This window comes from Populus nigra, chromosome 9, assembly GCF_951802175.1.
Source record: "Populus nigra chromosome 9, ddPopNigr1.1, whole genome shotgun sequence".
NCBI classification, from domain to species: domain Eukaryota; kingdom Viridiplantae; phylum Streptophyta; class Magnoliopsida; order Malpighiales; family Salicaceae; genus Populus; species Populus nigra.
In genome coordinates, this window is record NC_084860.1 from 17,109,623 (window position 1) to 17,135,534 (window position 25,912).

Here is a 25,912-nt window from a genome sequence, read left to right on the forward strand (position 1 = left end):
GTTGCTGTTAAACGTATCTTGCGCTACTTGAAAGGTACATCATCTTATGACATCCACCTTACTCGTGGCTCCTCTTTATCACTTCATGGATTTACTGACGTCGATTGGACAGGGAGTGTTGATGATCGAAAATCTATTGGTGGATATATTGTTTTTCTTGGTACCACCCCTCTTTTATGGAAATCTGGGAAGCAATGCACTGTTGCTTGATCCTCTACTGAAGCACAATATAAAGCTTTGGTTGATGGTATTGCTGACGTTCTTTGGTTACGTTATCTTCTGACAGATCTGTGCTTTTCCCCTAATTCTTTTACTATTATCTAGTGCGATAATTTGAGTGCTACTTATGTGTCTGCTAATATGATTTTTCATACTTGAACAAAACATGTTGAAGTTGATTATCATTTTGTTCATGATCGGGTGACCAAAAAGAAGATTTAGAGTCGCTTCATCTCCTCCAAAGATCAATTAATAGATGTTCTTACTAAGCCACTCTCTTACTCTTCATTTGCTCTTTTACGTTCCAAGCTTCATATGAATAACCCACCTTCAACTTAAGAGGGTATATTATGAAATGTGTTAGAATAGGAAATATTTTATTATTAATTTATTGACTTATCGTGTGTAGTATGCTACACCATAACACATTTACTGCTCTAATTATATAAATAGAAAAGGTAGCTATCTCATTAGATTAAGATTCTCAATTATCACAAATCTTGTTTCAACTTAATTTAACCAAGCTTTGTGCCATCTTCGACACTTCTTGTTCATGTCTTTTCATAGGCATTGGATGAGGGTTTTGTTTATATAGTTTTGGTGTCTCGATACAAGTTGTTATTGTGTGAAGCTCAATCACAAATCTAAATTTAATTTTTTTAGAAAGGGTTAATTTAATTATGAATTTTTGGACCTTTTTATCTACAAGGTTCGTATTAGAGAAGACATTAACTACTTAACAACTTGTTAGAGTGTCTATGACCATAAAAGGATGATACATAAATAAAACTCTTATCATAAGTAATATCTATGCATACTTCCACTTGATATATACCTATGGTAATATAAATGGCTCATCTCACCATGCTCTTTTCTTAAATTCTCAAAACTTATAACTCTATCCCAGGAGAGGTAAGGAATCTTTATTGTCTCTGCTTTCTATTTGAGGCTTCGAGGAAGTTTGAATAAAAAAGCACTCATCTTGGGATGAGTTTATTACTTAGATGCTTTCACTAGTTATCTACTTACTTTGCACTTGACTACTTAATATATATTTACAGTGGGTACAATAAGTGGTACACCAAATGTGTGTCCTTCTCAGTCCTCTAATATCAGGGAAAGGTTCTCTTGATGCTCGAATGCCCACATTGGATATGAACCAAACTATCTAATGATATTCTAAACCCAGCTCATGCCTCGCCTTAATAGGCAAATAACTCAACCTAGGTTATACTACAACCTTTGGTGGCGAAGAGTTTATATTGAGGTGCCATATTTTCTTGTCGATATGAGTTCTTGGAGAAGACCAATGTGTTATTCTTAAGAGTAATTTTTATCTGTATAACCCTTCCACTTGGTACCATCGAATCACTAAAGTTAACTTTCGTCTCTGCTAGACAGGAGGGTCTTCTAATCAAGCTTTTTTCTACCTTTGCAGTCGATTGATAGTTGCCATTTCAGTTGGATGGCCTTGAATTGCAACTTTGAGACCTTAATTATCACTACCGTACGCTTGCTAATTCTTATGTCTGCCTTGATCTTGTTTTGGCTTGACTTTTATATTGGTTTTATACAATTTCATATATATTCTATAATCAATTCATCCTAAAAAAAAATAAAAATCAATAAACACATACATTAATAAAATAAAAATTAAATGATATTTATGGAATAGTAAGAAACTTACCATTTAATTACCCCTTTTTAGTGAAACTCTAGAGATGTTAAAACTAATTAAAGCCCCAAAACATTAAAGGCTAATTGAGCAATTAACACATTTCCAAAAAAAAAAAACCCCAAGTAAAAGATATGGTTAAACTCTATCACACAATTTTGTTACGATATTCAATGGCTAAAAATTCATGAGAAAATTTTCGGTACTCTTATTGTTGGCTACATCTTTCATTGTAACTTGAATATCCATATATTGAAGGGGCATAGTCCTTAAGCCTCTCTGAAAAGAAAAAATAGTTAGTTTCAGTTGAGGTAAAAAGCTGATCTCTAATATATATATATATATATATATATATATATATATATATATATATATATATATATATATATATATATATATATATTTGTGTGCGTGTGTGAAGCCCACATGAGACTCACAAATACTCAAAGACACAAATGGAAGATCAAAGATATAACACAAAAAGCAGGACTTGAGGGGTTTTTTATTTTAATTTTTTTATACAAGTTATCAATAACAATAACGGAAAACATTAAATTAAATTTTATAAAACTGAAGTCAATATAAAATCAATTAAAAAGGGTAGGTGAAATTAGGTGAAAAACTATTGACTTCTCAAAATTGGTGAGGGCACACTTCAGTTTCTTGCTTGTTGGTTCATAGACTTTTTTTAGGGTTCTTTACCATCTAATTGTTGGCTATTTGTAAAGTCCTATTTTTCTAATTAATCCAAGTATCTAATTCACCAAAATAATAATAATTTGCCAGAGTCTTGACATGAATTCTCTAGGCCCTTCAACCATGTTTGCTTGTATGTTTTTTCTTCTCCTTCCCTTCTCATTGGTAAATTCAGCTAAGGATACTCGTGAGGATTTTCTTCAATGCCTTCACTCCCAAAACTCCAATTCCATTTCTAGTTTCATTAACACTCCAAACAACTCCTCCTATTCATCCCTCTTGCAAAATTATACGCAAAACCTTAGGGTTAGGGCAACCAAAACCCTAGAGCCTCTAGTCATTATCAAACCAAAGAAGGCGTTCCACATTCAAACCACCATTATTTGTTCCAAAAAACATGGCGTGCAAATTAGAATTCGAAGCGGTGGCCATGACTATGAGGGCCTTTCTTATGTTTCTCCTCTCCCTTTTGTCGTTCTTGACCTAATCGATCTTCGAAATATTACTGTTGATTTAGCAAATAAGAGTGCATGGGTTCAAGCCGGAGCAAGTTTAGGTGAAGTTTATTATAGGATTGCTGAGAAAAGTAGTACTCTTGCCTTCCCAGCAGGTGTTGGACTTACTGTAGGTGTTGGTGGTCATTTTAGTGGAGGAGGGGAGGGAATGATGATGCGTAAATATGGCATTGCCGCAGATAATATAATTGATGCAAAAATAATTAATGCTGAAGGAAAAATCCTTGATAGAGAATCAATGGGAGAAGATCTATTTTGGGCCATTCGAGGTGGTGGAGGAAATACCTTCGGAGTTGTTGTTGCTTGGAAAGTAAATTTGGTCGACGTGCCACCTGTTGTGACTGTATTCAATGTCACAAGAACCTTAGAACAAAATGCCACAAATCTTGTTCATCGGTGGCAATATTTGGTGGACAAGTTTCCTGAAGATTTGGCATTGAGAATTTTCGTAAGGAGAGTTAATTCTAGCCAAGATGGAAACACAACAATACAGGCTGCATTCACTTCCTTGTTTCTTGGTAGAGTTGATAGGCTTCTTCCAATAGTTCAAGAGCACTTTCCTGAGCTTGGTTTGACAAAAAAAGATTGCATTGAAATGAGTTGGATCAATTCTACCCTCTACTTTGCTGGAATCCCAAAAGGTGCATCCTTGGATGTTTTGCTCAAGAGGGATCCTCAAGGAAGAATATTTTTCAAAGGAAAAACTGACTATGTCCATGAACCTATACCTAAAAATGCTTTGGAAAAGATATGGAAAAGGCTTTACAAAATGGATGCCAAGATGGCTGAATTACAATTTACTATATTAGGAGGGAAAATGAATGAGATTTCAGAATTTAGCATTCCATTTCCACATAGAGCCGGAAACTTATTCCAAATTCATTATGCATTGCTTTGGCATGAAGAGAGCATCAAGGAAATCAATTGGCATATGAAGTGGATTAGGGAGCTTTATGATTTCATGGCTCCCTATGTTGCAAATCATCCCCGTACAGCATATGTCAATTATAGAGATCTTGATCTTGGAACCAACAATATTCATGGCAACTCAACATATCAAGAAGCTTGTATATGGGGTTTCAAATATTTCAAGGTCAATAACTTTAACAGGTTGATTCAAGTGAAGGCAACGGTTGATCCAGATAATTTCTTTAGAAATGAACAAAGCATCCCTTATCTTGATCATTATGCAGGATAGAAGAGATCAGATTGCATGTTTGATTGTCAGGATCTTAAAATTTAAAATTTAAATAAATAATCTTGAAGTCTTTAGTTAATATTTTTTTTATATCCCAAATAAACATACTTTGTGTTAGAGAATAATATAAATAATAACTTGATACTTATTTAAAAACTTAAGTTATTGGGTTGAATTAGTTCTTTAATATGATATCAGAGCCTTGTTGATCAAGCGGTTACAAGTTTGAATTTTATCATCCCTATTTATTTGATAAAAATTAAGTACAAGATAGTGTAATCCTATGCAAGTTTCAAACCCAAAGGGCTTTTACTTGAGAGAGTATGTTAGAGAATAATATAAATCATATCTTAAGACCTCACCTAAAAGTTTATGTCTTTCTGGGTTGAATTAATTCATTGATACTTTGACATGTGAATTGCATATAACCCTAATAGGTTATCTACTTCTACCCTAATTCTTTAATTAAATTTAAAAGTGGAGATTTAATTACAATTGTATGGTTTCTCTGATTTTCTTTAATAGTATTATGGTTAAATCAATAAACATTCATTGTTAGTGATATTAAATGATCTAACTTTCGTATGAAACTCTTTTAATTATTTTCAATAAATTTTTTCACCAAAAAGAAAAATGCATGTTAGTCAGAGATGTTAATTAATTTATAACTAGTGTTGTTACTCAATTTTGGACCCCACGTGCTGGAGATGGTGTATACATGTTTTTTAACCGAGTGTAGAAGTGTAGCTCATGTTTGCTAGAAAATTGACAAAAGTGGAGGAGAAAGAAATATATATTTTTTTCAAACCCTGTTTGAGTTGTTTTCTACTCTCTTTATCCTTCCCCTTTGCTGCCAAAATCATTAGGTTTTCTTAGATTAATCAGGAGTCTCCATAAAGCTAAATTCGTTTATTCTTTATCTGGTCTTTAAGGTTGGATAAATCTCTAAGAATTTACACTAAAAAAATAGTTCTGCTGCTGTTATAATTTTTTGTTCCAAATTAGGCTCTGATTTTGACTTGGTTTCGTATGATATCTGACCATCCTACCTATATTCTGTCACTCATGACATGTTGAAAAATTGACCTACACCTTTATTAGGTCCTAGAGATCATTGATCTTAGGGCAGACTCTCATGTCAGATTTGGATGCTCGGCATTGTCAGATCAAGAACCTTTTTGACCAACTAAATTACTGCCAGATTCTGTTCTTTAAAACGATTTTATCTCAATTCGAATCCTTCATCAAAGTTGTAGTCCTGGACACGTAGATAAATTTAGGCTTTTGAATCACTTGATTTCGATATCAGAAGCTCAAGATATTCCCATTTGAATATCTAGTGTGAAAGTAGGGATTCCTGCCGCGAGGAGGATCCTGACCCGAGTTTTGCACTAAAAACTCTATTTCCATCACAAATTTTAATGATTTGTTCTTAGGTCATACTCTCAGTCATATCAGGATTCTCGGCATTGTTAGATTCTAAATTAAATCAGGAGACCATTTTTTATCAACCAAATTACTGCCAGATTCTGTTCTTTAAAATGATTTTATCTCCCTTCGACTCCTTCATCAAAGTTGTAGTCCTGGACGCATAGATGAATATGAGATTTTGAATCGCTTGATTTTGATATCGAAAGCTTAAGATATTTCTGTTTGAATATCTAGTGTGAAAGCAGGGATTCCTGTCGTGAGAAGGATTTTTGCCCAAGTTTGTAGGGACACAATTGCAAGATGCTTAAAGATTGAAGACCAATTGCAGGCCAATTTGAAGCCCTTTTATGGACCAAGGACCAAAAGGAAAAGGTTTAAAATAGGGAGTTGATTGAAGATAAAATTAGAAGAAATTTTCCCGGGTGACGAAATTGAAGAACAAGAATTAGATCAGAAAAGGAAAACAATGCCTCCCCGTCTGCAATTCGTTCTTTTCTTTTTCTTTGCACAGCGAACCGGTTATCTTCTTTCCTTTTATCTACAAACCATGTTTTTATTGCCTCATTTTAAAGGGAGCAGCTGGCTCTATGGAAGGAAAGAAAAGAGCCACAACATCCTCTAACTAGGAAAGAAATCACTGTTTGCTGTAGTAGATCAATTTTTTTCTTTTTTCATATCCCTTGTATTTCTCTTTGGCTATTGGCTTTATAGCCTTCTCAATATATTCTCGATGATTAAAAAAAAATATATATATATTCTCGTTTTGAACGCTCTTTTTTTATATATATACAAAAAGTATTGGAAGTTTTGAAAATGTGTTTTCGCATGGATTTTTTAAACAAAAAAAATTTGTTTTCTTGCATTTCTGGATTTTACAACATGTTTGTAAAACTCCAAAGGGTATTGGCCAATATTTCAAAAAATATAAAAATCTTATTTTGGGGGGAATTCATCTATTATTTACCGCTAATGTTTGGATAAAGAAATCCTTAAAGGACAAATATCCAAAATATTATTGGGAATAATTTGTTATTATTCACTGTTAATATTTGGATAAAGAAACCTAGAGTGGTAAATATCCAAAATAATTTTCTAGGAATAAAAATCCGCACACATCCTTGAAAGAAGACTTGATTATAATCGAGGACATTTCAATTTTTTACTCCATGGTTTACGAGCCGGGAGAGTATAAAACACTAAGGCAAGTCAAAATAGGCTTTTAAAGTGCCCTGCATTTCTAAATTTTTGTCCCTCCTCCTTGCGATTTACGAGTCGCAAACTCTTGAAATACCAAGGGAAAAATGACCTTTTAAAGCACATGAAAACTCCTTAGATTTCTATCTTAATAAATTTAGTTAAAATCAAACCTAAAAAAACTGATGGGATTAGAAAACACCAACACCATAGCAATTATAAGGCAAACCAAACACCAAGCAGTTTACCTTAGGTAGAGCGTATTAGGGGTGTTAATACCTTCCCTTTACGCAACCAGTCCCTTGCCTTAGAATCTCTGAAAGACTAGTTAGGTTTTCTAGTGACCATAATACTAGGTGGCGACTCCTTTTTACACAAAAAACAAAAGACTCAGAAATCAATCGAGGATCGCCGCGACGCCACGCTCTACTCGCGAAGGTGCGACAACTAGTATCCTCACCATTCATGTGTGGGGTGCGTAATTTAATATGTTAGAGTAATATGTACATGCTTTATTAATGTTTTTGTTGCTATCCAATTTTTAAATACACACACATAAGAATAAGATAAATGCGAGAAAATACACCTGAAACAAACATGAAAAGAAATGTTGAAGCCTAATTATGAAAGACAAGAATGCCAAGCAAGTTTGATAGGCTAAAATAGCAATCCAAGGTTTAATTGACAAAAAACTTTTAGTAAAAATATTTTTTTATTATTATTTAAAGACTCAATTATATTTTTTTAAAAAAGTTTAATTATTTAATTGATGATTTAATAGCAAAGGAAATCAATTTTGAAAGTTAATTTTGAAATAATTGATGTTAGGGACTTATTTGGAAGCTTGAATAGTTTAATTTAGTCAAATCAAGGGCTTAATTACATAAAAATAAAAGTCTAATAATCAAATAGGGGTTTAATGGAACTTTCTGTGAGCTAAGGATCAACTTGCAAAACACGTGCAACTTCAGGGACTGAAACCAGTGAGGAATTAGGGGTTAAATCAAAAATATTAAAAGTTTAGTAGTCATTTAGGGGGTAATTAAACAAATTAGAAACCAAGAACTAACTTGTAAAAGGTGCTCAAAAGAGGGGGTGATAAATAAAGTTTGACAGGGATGCAATTGCATGAAATTGGAAAGAAATAGAGGAATTAAGGATAAAATAGAGCATAACCTAAACTTCAATTTAGTGAAATTTAGTGAATTAAGGATAAATCAAATTAGACGCGTCATTTGGTTCCTTTTTTCTTTAATGCAAAACGACGTCGTTTAGGGTTAAAATAGGGCTTTTTGTCCAACTTCAATTTAGTCCTTAATCTTTCATTGTTGTTCGATTATACCCCTAATTGACCCTAAACTTTTAATTTAGTGCAATGTAGCCCTTGCGGAACTTCAATTGGAACCCTTAATTTACGTGTCTTTTGCACTTTGGTCCTCTCATATATGAAAGAGGGGACAATATAAATTTAGAAAGACTTTTTTCTCTGGATTTATTGTAAGAAAAAGAGAATCTGAAACTTCAAATTGTCAATTATATTCTTTATGGAAATGGTAAACCAATTCAGGGAATTTCTAACACAAGTATTTAATTAGTTCGTACTTGTTTAGTGTTGAATTGGAATCAAGACAAAAAAAAAAGTTCTTCTATTGGATTTATGCAATTTAAGACCTAATTGACTATTAAACTTTCAATGTTCTTCAATTTCACACTCGATATTTGTCAATTAAGCCCCCATAGGTTGGTGCATTTTACAGGTTGGTTCTTGGCTACAAAATTGTTCAATTTGACCCTTAATTGACCCCAAAACTTTAATTTTCTTGTGATTTTACCCCTGATTTCAATCAATTAACATGGTAAAAAAATAAATTTGGTCTTTTAAAATTCCAATATTCTTAATTAAGCCCAAATTGGGCTCCCAAACTTAAATTTTCACCAATTAAACCCTTAATAAAATTAATTTGACCCATTGAAAGTATAATTAAGTCCTTGCACTTAATTAAATCTTTCAATTGGACTCAAATTAATTTTTAAACATAATTAAAATTCAATTTGGCCCATGATTAAATCAAATTGGCTTATTAAAAATTTAATTATGTATTTGGACTTAATTCTTATGCAAATTCATCCAAAATATAATTGACCTTGAATTTGCATTCCCCCCCCCCCAATTTTTGGGCATAATGGGGTACAATTAGGCCTTGAATTTCCTCTAATATTGCAGTTGTATTTCCTAGCATGCTTTCTTCATATTGCCATCCTTTATTTTATTTATTGTTTTTGTTTTTTTAAGAGTGAATTTTGGGGAATAACCAAGAATTGGGTTATGACATCATTCATTATTTTTTTTATCCTTTTCCATTATATTATTTTGGAATTGAACTTTGTGATTTATTTTGCTTGCCTTGATATTGATTCTCATGATGTCAGAAAAATAAACCAACTCTTGATTGATGCTCAATTTTACAAAATTAAATGAAATTAAAATAGTTGAAGTTATGAGGACCAAATTTTAACTCTAGACAAGTATTGAGCCACTTTTTCTTGCAAACATTTGAGACTAAATTGCATGATTATGGAAGAGATTTAGATCTTAGTTTTTGATCCTTCAATTTTTGTTTTTTTAATTTGATCATTTCACTATAAGGTTTCTCTCTCTCTCTCTCTCTCACACACACACACACATATTGGACTTAATAGTTTTTTGTTTGTTTGCTAAATATGGGGATTCAAAGTTGTCGAGGAAACATTCCGACATACACTTGATGCATAAAACATATTGTAAAACATATTATTTATATAAAATAATTAAGACTTGAGGGATCAGGTTTGAAAAAAATATATATTGTAAGGATTGAAAAGATGGGCAGGGCAACTCGGTTGGCGCATGAGAAGAGCCATCGTGCTTTGGTGACATGTGTGGCCTCTTACGATGTTGTTGTTTTGTTTTTTATGGTGGCGTTAAAACCATCTGGACGAGCTCTATCTGGTGGTGAGACGTGTGTTCATGATAGAGCAACGATAAGTCTCTGACAACATTTTTTTTTCTTTAACTTTTTCTCTCCTCTCTTCTTGAAATGAGAGTTAGACATGCCAAAATTGAAAGATATCATGTCATTTTTTTTATCACATTTTGTCTACATTCTTTTAATTACTATTTAATTTATTTTAAATCTTTTTCTTAATTGAGTTGCTTTTCAATTTCATCCCTTAATATTTAGTTTTATTTTTTTATTTTTATATTAAATTTATGCTATTTATTTTGTTTTAGATCCTATTTTTATTGAATTTATTTTTAAAATTTATCCGTTAATATTGCGTTAGATTATTTTTTTAGATGGTAGCTTCTTTGATTTGCTTCTTTGACTTGGCTTACCTTGCCGTGTCTATACAAATGAAACCCATGCATGTTTCGTATTGGAAAATTCCATGGTTCTTTTTGTTGATGCTCTTCTTTCCATCAAATCATGTCATTTTCAAATAAACACATTGCGGAATTTTGAGGTTAACTATTTTATTTTATTTTTGTTGATGTTCTTCTTTCCATCAAATCATAGCCTTCACTGACTTTCAAATCACGTCATTTACAACACTAAAAAAAGGGTATTTTTACTTAGCGGTACTGTCTTTAAAAATAAATAATCAGAAAATCAACATAGTTTAAAGAAGTGAAATAATATAATTTATACTTATTTTATTGTCATTCAGAACATGATCTTTTAAAAAAAATTATATTTTTCAATTATGATATGTATAAATTGTATTATTTTATTATTTGTTTTCAAACTAAATTATTTTTCTATTAAAAAAATCCCAGAAAAAGAAGTACTCATGTCACTACAAATTAAGCAATTCCATGAAGAGTTTTTTAAAAAAGATTAGCACAACTAAAAAATTATTGTAAAAATAGCATAGTATGTGAGGACATGCATGTTTTAAAGGATGAGATAGATTGTGGAAGACAATTGCGAACGTGTCCATTTGTACAAATAATGCAATGAACCTCCTTTAATTGGTTTTGTTTTCAAAATACAAAACAAAACGCATTTGTTTTAAAAAACGAGCATTTGTCACTTTTTTTTGTTTTTAAAAAGCAGATTCAATTTTAAAAATGACACCGTCCAATTATTTTAAAAGGATATGCATGTGTTACATGCTTATCCAATTCAATTAAAAAACATTGATGTTTACAAGTTTATCTTAAGAAATTATGTTATTTTTACAAATAAATTTTTAGATATATCATTTTTTTTAAAAAAAGTAATTTCCTACTATACTAATTTTTTTTTAAAAACATCGTTTATTGAATGGAAGGCCAATCCACAAGGTTGAAATAACTTGATATACTATAAAACAATCCCAGATCAATTTTAAATGTTTATCTATGATTTTATTTTCTTCGGATTCAACATAAGGTTAATTGCACCTTAAACATTGATTGATATCCTTTCTCCATACTTGTATCTTGTCCCATTAGATGTTCAAAGGAAGGTTTATTAGACAAATGTGTGTAAGGATGATTGAGAATTATATAAATTACATATTGGAGCTTTATTTAATAGTTTAAACTATTAGACTGAGATTGTTATTTAACTTGGTATTAGAGCTTACTTGGTGTTCTTCCCTACAATGGACTCTACAAACACTCAAACCATGGACTCTCACATGACTACAATGATTCCTTCTTCTGTTGCACTGATCCCTTCCTTTGTTGTTCTTCTTTCCTCTTGTGCATATCTATTCTCTAGTGGGTTTTCATCTACTACTGTGATTAATTCTGCGGCCATTACCAACACCTTTGCTACTGTCTCTCTGCCTTTTATGGTTGCTACCATTTCTGCTTTTCATGGGTTGTTATTCTTTCGTCAAACACTCAACACGTGATCTCTTTAAAATTATCAAACACCAATTTCTTGTATTAGAGGATGCAAATGAAACCTTACTTATTAGGCCAATGAGTGTACTCTTTTGTTGATTGCTCTTTCTCATACCCTCTTATATATATTGCATGTGCTTACATGTCTATGTTTATTCTCAATCTAACGTTCTTGTCATGAAAGCAATAAAATCAATTGATTATGAGTGCTATATTTTATCATCTTTATCTACTAAAGTGTTACATCTAGTAATTGATTACTAGACATCCCACAACCTTTGGACAACCCTTGAAATTGCCTTTGTTTCACCCTCTAACTTCCAAGTTATACAACTTTATGGTGCCTTCCAAGGCCTTAAGAAAAATGATGATTATGTTGGTGTCTATTTGTAGAAGGCCAATGCGTTATTTGATACAGGTGTTAATCAACATGTAACACTCAACATTGCAAGTATGACTAGCTCAGAACCTTATATTAGTATTGATCAGTTGCATTGGCGATGGTAAGGGCCTTGTTATCTCTCATATTTTTCATTCTAAAATTCACACACCCAAACTTACATTTATCTTATCTAATATCTTACATGTCTCGCATAATAAAAAGCATCTATTATCTATTCAAAAGTTCTTATTAGAAAATAATGTGTTTTTTAAATTTTATCCTTTTGTGTTTTATGTTAAAGATCTAATAACCAAGGAGATGGTTCTTTCCAATCGGAGTAGAGGTGATATTTACATTATGTATGAGTCTTGCAACCTTGTTGCCCCAAGCCTTCTTATTTGTATGTCTCTCTACTTGTATTGATATCTGGCACTGACATTGTTGACTTGGGCACCTTAATTCGTGCATTTTAAGTTTTTTAGTGTCAAATAAAAAAAATATCATATACATTAAAACAATTTCATTTTAATTGTCAAGCTTGTTCGTTAGGAAAATCATCGTGTCTGTCATTAGAACCTATGGGTTACAAAACTTCTACACCTCTTGAATTAATTTTTAGTGATATTTGGGGACCTTCCCCTATGTTGTCCTCTAATGATTTTTGGTATTTTGTTATTTTTGTAGATGTTCATACGAAATATATTTTGTTTTTTTTCTTTGGTTGCAAAATCTGATGTTTTCAATATTTTCACCAATTTCAAACTCAAGTTGAATGTCAGTTCTCTTAAAAAATTAAATTTGTTCAAACAAACTGGAGTGCTGAGTATCGCAAATTAAATACATTTTTTTAAAACTATTAGCATTCACCATCGTCTAATTTGTCCACATACTTATAAACAGAATGACATGGTTGAACATTGAGATTGATAAATTGTTGAAACTGGCCTCACCCTTCTAGGTCAATGTATAGCTCCTTTAAAATTATAGAGTTATGTGTTTGAAACTTCTATTTATTTGATTAATCGCATGCCAACTCATGTTCTCAATTACAAAATACCCTTTGAATGTCTTTTAAAGTTGACCCCTGATTATAGTTTACTTCGCACTTTTGGATGTTTATGCTTTCCATTCCGTTCATATAATGCTCATAAAATAGATTTTTACTCTTGTTGTTGTGTTTTTCTTGGTTATAACACCTCCTACTTAGGTTATTGATGTCTTGATTTATCTTCTCAAGCATTTATATTGCATTTTATGTCTAGTTCCATGAAAATATTTTTTCTCTTATAACTTTTAAACAAATACACCCTCTCCCCACATCACAAACCAATACTTTCCTACCCCAATTAACCCTTCCATAACCTATTTCTCGATACCCTTTCCCTGCATCTACTGCCCCTATTTTGTCTACCACTACTGCCTCTGTTTTAACAAATTCCATGAGCACTAGCCCATATCAATTATCTCTATATGTATGCCTTTCTTTTAATCAATGTCCAAGTACATGTTTTTCCTTGTCATCTTAGCATGTCTTATCTGTTTCACTTTCCTTGCCACGATCTAGTTCAATATTGGATAGTTCTCCTGCAAGTTCTTCCTCTCGGCTTGTTATAGTCTTGGATGCATCACCAACAAGTTCACTTGTTGTTTCACCTCCATCTTTGAATTTAGTCATTGATCTCTTGAAATTTTCTTTTTAGTAGGTCTTGAACAATGGTGTTAACTTCTCTCCTTTGGTTTCTCATCAACACTCCATGGTTCTTTGACCATGACAGCCCAAGACTGCCAATCTTAGTGTCTTTTCTGCCCCGTAGGATTCTACCTTCTGATCATAAACTATCCACTTTCCAGGATGTTAATCGTTACTTGGCATGTAAAAAGTTATACAGGAGGAAATTCAGGCCCTACGTAATAATGGCACGTAGACTTTAAACAACGAGCTTATGGTAGTGTTAAGAGATACAAAGCATGGTTGGTTACTCGTGGGTTCACTTAGAAGGAGAGGATTGATTATTCAGAGACATTTAGTCTTGTGATAAAGCCTACCATAGTTTGGTTAGTACTTATTATTGTTGTTTCTCATGGTTTACCGATTCATTAATTGGATGTTCAAATTGCCTTCTGAAATGGCATACTTCAGGAAGAGGTGTACATGGAACAACCACTTGGTTTTGTTCACTTTATTTTGTTTTCTCATTTGTGTCGTCTTCATAAATTATTGTATGGTCTTAAGCAAGCTCCTCGAGTATGGTACAAATGGTTAAGTGACTTTTCTCTCTATTAGTTTCCAGACATCCAAGATTGACACATCTCTCTTTATCTTATCCTTTGGTGGTGTTGTTTTTTATTTACTTGTGTATGTTGATGATATTGTATTGACTAGGAGTAACTTAGACTTGCTTCAACGATTGATTACTTTACTGAGCTCAGAGTTTAAGCTTTAGGACTTAGGCTCTTGCATTATTTCCTGGGCATTGAGGTTAAACCCATTTGTATGCGACTTCTACTAAGTCAAAAGAAGTATGCTCTTGATAATCTTTGACAAGCATGTATATCCTCTTGTAAATTGGTTAATACTCTTTCATCTTTTTCATCGAAGTTGGTCATCATGTTGGGTGCTCCGTACTCTGATCCTACTAAGTATAGATAGATTATTGGTGTACTACAGTATCTTACATTTACCAAGCATAATATATGTTATGCTATAAATAAGATGTGTCAGTTCATGCATGCTGCCACTAAAGATCATTAGGCAACTGCTGAATGTATTTTGTATTATCTTCAGGTTACGGTGTCTTATGGGTTACATGTTACTCGAGGGTCATCCTTGTCTCTTCATGGCTTTACTGATGTTGATTAGGCTGAAATTATTGATAATTATAAGTCTACTAGTGGTTATCTTATGTATCTCGGTAATACTCTTATTTCTTAGAAATCTGAAAAGTAATACACTGTTGCTAGATCTTTCACGGAAGTTGAATATAAGGCTTTGCTGATGGCACTGTTGAAATATTATGGATTCATTCTTTACTATCAGAACCTTGTCTTCCCTTTCCTTCTATGACAACTTTATGGTGAGATAATTTAGGGGCCATGTTTTTATTTGTCAATCTTGTATTTCATGCATGTACTAAACATGTTGAGGTTGATTATTATTTTGTTCATGATAAAGTTGCTAAGAAAGAGATTCAGGTTTGACTTATCTCTTTGAAGGATCAACTAACTGATGTTCTTACCAAATCTCTACCTCATGCTCCTTTTGCTCATCTTGGATCCAAGCTTCGGGTGGAATCTCTTTCTTCAGCTTGAGGGGCTTATTATGGAAAGGATTGACTCATCGTACATGTATAGTTTAGTTATCGTGTGTGTATGTTTAATTATCAAGTGTAGTGTATTCCATTATTACCACTGTATACAATCCTAAACACACACACACACACAAAGGATGGTTGCTATTCTAATTAGAATCCATTACTATTCATACAAATATATTGCTTCTCTGTTTCTAACTTTGTATCAGAGTTTTGATGATCAAACGATCACAAGTTTGAATTTTACCACCCTTATTTTCTCTTCTAATTAAAATCTAATTAATAGCATAAGATAGTGTGAGTTTGTGCAAGTTTCAAGTCCAAAAAACTTTCACTTAAGAGGGTGTGCTAAAAAATTATATAAATCACATTTTAAAGTCTCACCTAACAGCTTAAATAATTGAATTGGGATAATTCTTTAACAGAGGATAAGAAGGAGGATTATCATCAGGATTTAAATAAATGAATTTAGCTAAAAACTATGAATTACCATTTGTACTCTAACAATAGATTGGAGTAATTAACATGATCAATTGATTTTCTCTCCGTCCTAATATAAAATGCTCAAATCACTGTCCATGTAATCGAAGAAGAAAAAAATAGAGAGGGCAAATCCACGAAGCAATGGGGTGGATGTTCAACATGAGCATCCGAAAGTTGACAACTTGGTGAATTTGTTAAATTAAGTTGTTCTTAATTTCTTGGTAAGAACTTTCAACATCCAAATTGTCAACAAACTCTATCCTAGCTACTAGATGATAGTTGAATTGTATCCCTACTATAGATAGAGGCACACTGTTAAGAAAACCTGGCACCTGTACCCAGTACTATAAATGAGAGGGAGCCTCGAGCCCACTTCTATAGGCAAATAAGATTTTAACAGAGATGAATTCCTTAATCCCTTCAATTCTGCCATTTTTGTCCATCTTTCTGCTTTCTTTCTCATGGGCAACTTCAGCTCATACGCATGACGATTTTCTTGATTGCCTTTATAACAAAAACAGCGACTCCATTTCTAAGGTAATTTACACCCCAATAAACTCCTCATATCCATCTGTCCTGCAGTTTTCTATTCGAAACCTCAGGTTCAATACAACCGCCACCCCGAAACCACTAGTCATTGTTACCCCTGTGAATGTTTCCCAGATTCAAGATGTTGTTATTTGTTCCAAGAAACATGGCTTGCAAATTAGAGTGCGTAGTGGTGGCCATGACTTTGAGGGTCTTTCTTATGTTTCCATTGTCCCCTTTGTCCTTGTTGATCTTATTAATCTTCGAATGATCAACGTTGATGTTGAGAATAGCAATGCATGGGTTGAAGCTGGGGCAACTTTAGGTGAAGTTTATTATAGAATTGCTGAGAAAAGCAAAACTCTTGCTTTTCCTGCTGGTGTTAGCCCTACTGTGGGTGTTGGTGGGCACTTCAGTGGAGGAGGATCCGGCATGATTCTCCGTAAATTTGGCCTAGCCGCAGACCATATCACCGATGCTGTATTAGTTGATGTTGAAGGTAGAATACATGACAGAAAATCAATGGGAGAAGATTTATTTTGGGCCATTCGAGGCGGCGGAGGAAACACCTTCGGCATCGTTGTTGCATGGAAACTAAACTTGGTTCCAGTTCCACCTATTGTGACTGCTTTCAATGTCTCAAGAACCTTGGAACAAAATGCAACAAAGCTTGTCCACCGGTGGCAATTCGTATCAAACAAACTTCATGAAGATATTTTCACAAGAATTTTCCTAAGGAAGGTTGAATCTAGCCAAAGAGGAAAGACTACAATACAAGCTGCATTCACTACCTTATTTCTTGGTGAGGTAGATAGGCTTCTTTCATTGATGCAAGAGAGCTTTCCCGAGCTCGGTTTGGTGAAGGAAGATTGCATTGAAATGAGCTGGATCGAGTCAGTTCTCTATTTTGCCGGATTCCCAAGCAACACATCTTTAGATGCTTTACTTGATAGGACTCCTATATCTGATGCATTTTTCAAAATAAAATCAGACTACGTGAAGGAACCTTTACCGGAAATCGCATTGGAGGGTATTTGGGAAAGGATGGATCAATTAGAGGTCCAGAAATCTGAATTGCAATTTACTGCGTATGGAGGCAAGATGGATGAGATATCAGAGTCCAGCCTTCCATTTCCACATAGAGCTGGAATTATATATCAAATTGAATACGCAGTTCTTTGGGAAGAAGAAAGTAGTGAGGCATCCCAACGGTATATAAGTTGGATAAGAAGGCTACTCAATTACATGACTCCTTACGTTTCAAAAAATCCTCGACAAGTATATGTGAATTATAGAGATCTTGACCTTGGAATCAATAAACTTGATGGCAACACAAGTTACAAACAAGCAAGCATCTGGGGCAGGAAATATTTCAAGAATAACTTTGATAGGTTGGTACGGGTGAAGACTGCAGTTGATCCTGCTAATTTCTTTAGGCATGAACAAAGCATTCCTCCTCTCTCATCTTGGTGATAGGAGAGAGTTACAAAATGGTACAAAACAGCATATATGATAAATTAAAGGATGTGTTTCGTCTCTCTTGGACATCAATAAGAGCTCCCACTGTTTTGATCTTTCAATGTAATATAATGTAATTGCACGTTCAGTGTCTATCAAGTGTGAGCACATACAAATTAATCAAATAAATAAAGGCATCCTTGCTAATGATTTATAGCATGCATTTCATTCCTATAGATGTTAACAAAATATAATTGATATAGATTTCGTTTTCTATGCCTTACTGTAGTGTGAAAAAAACTATATGATACGTGAAGAACTGTTCTGCTAGATTCATTTTTCTAGCTAGTTTTTCTACATATGTGTTTGCAATTGCATGCTTTAATTAATATATGGCTCATATCTTGTCCCAAACATGGTATTAGATCATAATTAAGTTCTTGAATTAATAGTAGTTGGGTACGTAATTAATGGTTGAACCAATGAATTGATAAAAATGATAAATTAAAGCTTAAAATTTTCTTTTTAAAATTCAGTGTTCCCCAATTCAACAATAGCTCAAGTCAATGAATTCAATTTGAACAAAAAAATTCCTACCAATTTCTAATTTTTGAATGGCAGGCAAGATCAAAAACTAAATTTGTTTAAATATATAACAATATTGAAATTTATAATAGCCCGAGTCACTAGTTTATGATATGAAAATGACTCTAAAATTTTAATTATGTTTTTAATGCATTTACAAATATAATTATTATTTAGTGGGATTGCCGCACCAAACTATATTTTTCTAAAACATGATACATAAATTTCATCTAAGAATGATTATATTATTAATTTTCAAAACATTATCTCTTTCAAGAGCTTGAATTTATGTCAAGCATAATAAATGATTATATAATACTATATAGCATAAGTTGTTGTTGGGTCATTAAAGCTTTTTTATTTTATAAAATAATCATTTCAATAAAAAAATATAAATTGTTAAGTGAAGTCCAATTAATATTTATATATTACTCTCTAATATTAATGTATAGTTTATTTATAATTTGTTTTTTGAATTACAAGTTAATTTGAAGGATGATTGTCGGTTTATCATATTATCATTCAAGATTTAAATCTTATGACCAGTCGCAGAGTAAGTTTCTTATTAATGTCGTTCCAAGTTTGATAAGAACTATTTTCTTAATGTATCATGAAGGATAAACTTTAAAGATGACATTTTATAGTTAAACCAATAAAAAATTTATTTAAGAAAGTTTATGATTGACCGCCTCTTGAATATTCCACAAATATCAATTTGAATAATAATAAAATAAAAATAAAAACACTACCAGAAGCCTTTCCTAAACCGGCACCACCAAGAATCAACAATTTTATTATCAAGTATTCAAGGATAAGGTTTGGAGTTTAAGAACACTGAAAATATTATCACTAATTCTAAATTTCCATTACTAAAATAGACCATGCACGTGTTTTTATATATAAAAATATAATTATTTTATTTGTTTTTGAAAAATTTTAATTTTTTTTTTATTTTAAATTAATATTTTTTTAATGTTTTTATATGATATTAATACGCTAATATCAAAAATAATTTTTAAAAAATAAAAAAAGATATTATTTTAATATTTTTCTAAATAAAAAATATTTTAAACCTCACAACTATTCTATAATCCCTGAGTTGAAATATACAGTACCGTATCTCAATTTGCATGTCATATCATCATAATTTTGACACTTCAAAAAAGACAATGATTTCTTATGCTGCAATATGCTTGCAATGAAATGGATAAATTTGTCCTTTGTGTTGAATTGGAACCAGTCAAACTCAAACTAAATTGCCATCGTCCACTTCCAATTCAACACAGGGGCTATAGCGGTTCATTGTATTTGTTGTTGCTAAATTGAATGTTGCAGTTTTAATTTTCAAACAACACTTAATTAATAGTCAAGATTTTATTAAAAAATAACCAGATAATTACCAATAAGTTAACGACAATCTAGTTGGTATAGAAAAAGAGTTCCGGATAAGAGAGAGAGAAAATAGATGAAAATAATAAAATAAAATTATTTGAAGAAAAACAGTCACACAGCCATCAAACCACATCGTCCATTTGTTCCAGCCAAGAAAAACAACCAGGGATTGCTGGAAAGAAGGATCATCTTCAAGCCTCTGATCCCCTCTGACCCGCCATTCTCTCCACACCAGGACCTACTCCTCCAGAACCCCCAAAATCTCCATAGCAATCAGTTTTCCTTCATCATCAGCACAACGTCCCTCCTTCAGACCACCATGACATTGTCACCGTAGAAACAAGACCAGTAGCAATTAGCTACCACCCACATTAACGTTGGCCTCTACCACGCCTCTCCTCCACTGTTTTAAGGTTGAAGCAACAAGAAAGGGAAAAAGAATTGAGAAAACAGACCGGTTAAACAAATATGTGAAAGAAGAAAAAAAATAAAATCTATTGTTTGTGTGTTTTTCCTTACTCTGCAGTTGACAGTGATATTCACCGCTAGCCTAGGGAGGAAGAAGAGGACTAACCACTTCAGATCCACCAGTGTTTCTATTTTTATTGACAGCGGAACATGGGCCTATACGTTTACAGAAACGGTGGCGCGTTGAGCAGACATGCCTCCATTATTTCTCCACTTCCCAAAAGCTTCTCAGCACTATTCCTTAATTTTAGACGGTTTATTTTGTAAATTATAAAAGATTTTAATGTGTTGTTTGAAATATTTTAAATTTTAAGTTTGTATTGTTTGTAAATATATAATTATGACATGTTTGGTATAAATATTGAATCTATAAATAGATTGATATTTATATATCAGGTTCATTAGAAAATTTTAAGAATTATTCTAAATATTCACTAATTTTTTGGAGTATCTTTCATCTCAATATACAAATTGCAGAAAACCATTTTTATAAGAATTTGTTTGGCTACACGAGCTTATAATAAATTCAAAACACTAGATTTATTCACATGAATAAATCCTCATCCTAAGTCATCGATAGGCTACCAGTTAGAAGCCCATCAAAACCATTAAACCACATTTAGAACACATACATGCAACTTACTTCGGGTAAAGTGCGTTAGGGATGCTAATATTTTCTCTAGCCACAATCAGTCTCTTACCCTTGAATCTAGGACAAAACTAGTACACTCGGGTTTTTTAGTGACTCTGAACTAAACAATTAGGTAGCAACTCCTAACGACCCCCATGACACCGCGCATCCACGTGCGACACTCCCTATTTTGTGACTTAAGTAAATTTTTTATCTAACAGACAACCACTAAAAAATAAAAGGTATAACTTACTATTTATAAGGAAATCTGAAAAAACCCTATAAATTGGCAAAATATCAATTTTTCACTTGAATAATATCCACATATTAATTTAGAATAATTTTTAAAATTAACTCAATTAAGTCCTTACTTGATTTTTCAACGTCTAGAAATATAATCTTTGTATTAATTATATTCTAGTTTTAATTTCTAAAATATATTTTAATCAAATCATACTTAATAAAATCATCCTAGTTTAATTTCTGACTAATGTTTTTAATGTGTGTGATTCATTAGTTTCTTAATATATTGGTTTAAACATAAATTGTAATTCTAATTAAATAGAAATAAATAAATTTAATAATTTAATTTATTATCAATTTAACTATTGATTAATTTTTGTTTGAATATCAAATGCATAATCTAACAATGTATTATAATCTCTCATATATTATAAAAGTCATTATTGATTTAACTTAATCTTTCAGTGTCATGTTTCTCAGTGTAATTAATATCTTCTCATCAATAATGTTCTGATTTAACATTAACGCATGTAGTATGTTTATTATATTAAATCATGTTTATTCTCTACATGATAGTCATTAATTGTTTGAATAAGATTTAAAACTCTTTTCAAATATTATTCTATATTGGCTAAGGATTTTTTAGTCAATATTATTTGAGAACATATGAAATATTTTTTTTAATTCACCTAAAGTGATGAATCCTCTTTTATTCACTCAAGTTACTGTCATGTTATACTTAATATTTTCCTTTTTATTACCTCGATTAAAATAACATCTAATATGATTAAAGTATAACATTCTCTATATAAGATAACTTAGTGATCTCAAGTTTAAGAATCACTTACACAACTGTCATATGATCATTTCCATAGATATAGGTAATCTCTCCATATACAATTTTCATGTGGATAAGTTTAGTGTATATATCTTATGATAAACACTTACATATTTGTTCTAGGTATCCCTTATACCTCGGTTTATGAGAATAATTGCATTCTTTTATAAAGGGAATAACATAATATGTATCAGTCTCTATGGTTCTAATAAACATCTAGTATTTAAGAGAACATTGTCAAATAACCAATTCAACCTAAAAGCTTAAGATATTAGGTAAGGTTTCAAGATATGATTTATATTATTCTTTAACACATATCCTCAAGTGAAAACCTTTTAGGCTTGAAACATGCACAAGCTCACACTATCTTGTGTGACCGCTTAGTCATCAAAACTCTTATACCATGTCAAAAAATCAATTCAACCTAAAAGCTTAAGCGATTAGGTGAGATTTCAAAATACGATTTATATTATTCTCTAACAAGCATCGACCAAGAGTATATTAGGACAATACTTTGATGCAATAGAAATCTCATAATTATAACAACTTTATAATTTCTTTTACAAAATATTTTTGTCCCATGAACTTTATATTTATTCTAGATTTATAAATCAAATATTAAATTAATTAATCTAATATTATATGAATATTACAGATAAATTAAACATTTATTACTAATAAATATATATTTATATAAATATAATAATATCATGTATAATTAACTAGTTAACTACAAAATATATTAAACTAACACCATGCATGTTGTGTATGTCAATCTTCCCGTGCACTCAAGGGATTATGTTGTGTGTGACAAAACTTTTTTACGTGCACTCAGGGGGGATTAATCTACCATGGAGTCAATTGAAGATTATGTCAAATAACCTAACAGCCAAAATTTGAATGTCGGATGCCGAAGAATTTTCTCTTAAAATAAAACACGCTAGAGGAATTCAAGAGCAATTCTTTCTCTTTTTTTGGGTGATGGATTTATGATGTTACTATTGGGGAATATAATATATAGACGTCCATTTTTGAAGCCTCTCGCTAAGAAATTTAATCAAATGTCCTTTTTAGAGAATGAAAAACACAGTTAAATGTACACTTTTACGGGATGATTTATGATTTATTAATCATTATTATTTCTTCTGAGAATGGAATTGAGGATTTTCGGAGAAGTGATTATTTTTGGATGGATAAATGGGTTTCTTTTCCTTTTAGATAATAACTAGATTTGTGGGTAAATGCTCTGTCGCGGCCCGGAATATTTTATTTATCAAGAAAAAAAAGTGTTTGAGCAGCGTAAGCATGTTTTAAAAAAATTCTTAAAAAATATGGCTTGGAGCATAGATCACTTGACCAAGAAAAAAAATAAAATATTATTTTATCATGGTTTTTGTGTAACATCAAGTTAGTTCATATCTTAATAAATATTAAATATTTTTTAAAAGAAACTTGTCGGTGTCTATGGCAAGTGGGCAGCCTCAATACCCTTCAAGTGGCATATGAGGGCACTAGCTTGTGGTGTTGGATTAGTCACGACAGTTGTCTGCGATAGAGTAACGTGTGTTTTTGAATTTCAAAATTAAAGATAATAATTTTATTATTTACTTTAATATAAAAACAAAAAATCTGTATTAAAGTTAATATCTAAAATATTATTATAAATTATTCAACTCATTTACTTTTAATATAATAATCAAGTCTAGAAAAAATTTTATCTGAAATATTATTTGCAATGGTGTGATAAAAAAAAAGAATTCATGTTTTCCTCTAAAAGAAGTCTCAATAACAATTAAGAATATTTTACTTTTTCAGATCAGTTCTTAGCCTAGAATATTAGGATTTGTTCATCATAGCAGATTCGTTATAGTAAGTCGGTGAAGATAGGTATTATCAAATCATAACAAACAAATAAAAAAATAATATAGTTTATTTTAGATAATGCATGTTAGAAGTGCTGTTGTATCTTACCTAAAATTTCTAAAAGACTAATTAGAAAGTTTAGTAATAGTAATATTAGATATCGATTCCCTAACCAAACTATAGACCATTCCTAAAGATACCATTCGAGAATTGTTGCCACAACATCACGCTCTTCGCCAAAAGGGTATGACGGGTTCTACCTTTAACATCGATTAAGTGTGCATCGATTATATAATCTTCAACGATGCCATATTTATGCATTATCATGCTAGTTCCTCTTCCACTAATGTGGCCATGGCTTTCATTGTAGGGCAAACACCTGTTGGGAAGGCAAGGGTTCTATTTTTCTTCGTAATTCTGCATAGTCAAGTTGAAGTATTACTACTGAAGTAGTTGAAAAATACTCGAAGGAGATGATGAACAAGAATTCAAGTTTTGTAAGTTGGCTAAATTTAATAATTAAAGAGGAGTTCAAGTTTCATAAGTTGGTTTAATTTAAGTTAAGGTTAAAAATAAAAATACTTATGAAATCATTATTTATTTCTAACGTTATCGACTCGAAAGTAGTTAATGTTAATGGAAGACTTCTTGATAGAAAATCTATGGAAGAAGATTTATTTCGGGCTGTAACAGGTGGGGGAGGATCAAGCTTCGGAGTTATTCTTGCATATAATAAAATCAACATTGTTCGCGTTCCTGAAATAGTCTCTGTCTTTCAAGTTCAAAGAACAGTCGACCAAAATGGAACAGATATTGTTGAGCAGTGGCAACAAGTTGCTTACAATCTTGATGATGAACTTTTCATTAGGACTGACATGGATGTGGTAAACAGTGCCACTCGAATCGGTGAAAAGACTGTAAGAACTACTTTCTTAGCCTTGCTCCTTGGAGACTTGAAAAGACTGCTTTCTATCATGAATGCAAGCTTCCCTAAACTGGGTTTGCTTCGGTCAGACTGTTTCGAAATTAGTTGGCTTGAGTCAGTCCTTTTCTGGGCAAACTTCCCTCTTGAGACACCAACTGATGCTTTGCTAAGTGGAACACCGCAATCACTGACTTACTTGAAAATTAAATCAGATTATGTTCAAAAGCCAATTCCAAGGGATGGTTTGGAGGGCATATGGAAGAAAATGGTCGAGCTACAAGTGCCTGTGGCATAGTTTCAATCCTAATGGAGGAAAGATTTGGGAGAAAAGCTACTTGGAAGGAAGTGTTTATGGGATCAAATATTTTAAGGAGAATTTCAACAGGTTGGTTGAAATCAAGACTAAGGCTGATCCTTCCAATTTCTTCAGGAATGAACAAAGTATTCCTACTCTTCCATATGGCTTAGTTTTGACAAGTTGTTTACTATTAAATTAATTTGTTTGTTGTCCTAGAAAAAATTTATATTTATAGTGCTCATGTATCCTGTTAGTGGCGTTACACATTGAAAAAAAAAATATGACCGACTGGTTAGTAAAAATATGTTTCAATTTTTTTGGGAAATATTTTTGTTTTTGTGCTAGTTATATAGTTTGTTTCCTTATGGTTTTAGCTTTCCTTCTTATAAAAAAATAATAATAAAAGAAACTATATAGTTATTACCATGGCCATGATCGCAATCCAATCTATATATCCATTTTAATTTTACTTCGACCCAACTATTAAAAAACTATGTCGGGCTCAATATCTCTAGAATTCAAACTTTATGCATATTCTGAAGTCCACCTTGCAAGATACTATACAGCCCACCTAAGTTTTTGCTCTTGAAGCATAACCCAAATTGACACCGTGAGAATGGGGCCGAAGAAGACCTTACCAAGACCTTACAACTTCTTGATTTTGAAGAACATGACGACCCACATTGACACTTGAATATGATAA

At 32.0% G+C, this 25,912-nt stretch overlaps 3 protein-coding genes across 3 annotated transcripts; all 3 read left to right on the forward strand.

Annotated features, from left to right (window-relative positions):
• The first annotated feature begins 2,713 nt into the window (after window positions 1–2,713).
• On the forward strand, window positions 2,714–4,303 carry LOC133702878 (tetrahydroberberine oxidase-like). The gene has a single exon (XM_062127203.1). The coding sequence runs from the start codon at window positions 2,714–2,716 to the stop codon at window positions 4,301–4,303; it is 1,590 nt and encodes a 529-aa protein (XP_061983187.1).
• Window positions 4,304–16,464: 12,161 nt separating this feature from the next.
• LOC133703325 (tetrahydroberberine oxidase-like) lies at window positions 16,465–18,198 on the forward strand. The gene is made up of 2 exons (XM_062127794.1): window positions 16,465–16,517; window positions 16,583–18,198. Exons 1-2 carry the CDS (start codon window positions 16,465–16,467, stop codon window positions 17,979–17,981), a joined length of 1,452 nt encoding a protein of 483 aa, XP_061983778.1. The 3' UTR covers window positions 17,982–18,198.
• A 5,985-nt stretch (window positions 18,199–24,183) lies between these two features.
• On the forward strand, window positions 24,184–25,330 carry LOC133703326 (berberine bridge enzyme-like 8). The gene is made up of 2 exons (XM_062127795.1): window positions 24,184–24,230; window positions 24,357–25,330. Exon 2 carries the CDS (start codon window positions 24,571–24,573, stop codon window positions 25,204–25,206), a length of 636 nt encoding a protein of 211 aa, XP_061983779.1. The 5' UTR covers window positions 24,184–24,230; window positions 24,357–24,570; the 3' UTR covers window positions 25,207–25,330.
• Window positions 25,331–25,912: the final 582 nt, after the last annotated feature.

What these genes read in the sequence shown, in the direction of transcription:
- LOC133702878 (XM_062127203.1), top strand. Translation starts at nt 2,714, where the DNA reads ATGTTTGCTTGTATGTTTTTTCTTCTCCTTCCCTTCTCATTGGTAAAT.
- LOC133703325 (XM_062127794.1), top strand. Translation starts at nt 16,465, where the DNA reads ATGACGATTTTCTTGATTGCCTTTATAACAAAAACAGCGACTCCATTT. An exon ending in ACAGCGACTCCATTTCTAAG is followed by an intron (nt 16,518 to 16,582) that starts GTAATTTACACC and finishes TCGAAACCTCAG; the next exon opens with GTTCAATACAACCGCCACCC.
- LOC133703326 (XM_062127795.1), top strand. Translation starts at nt 24,571, where the DNA reads ATGAAATCATTATTTATTTCTAACGTTATCGACTCGAAAGTAGTTAAT.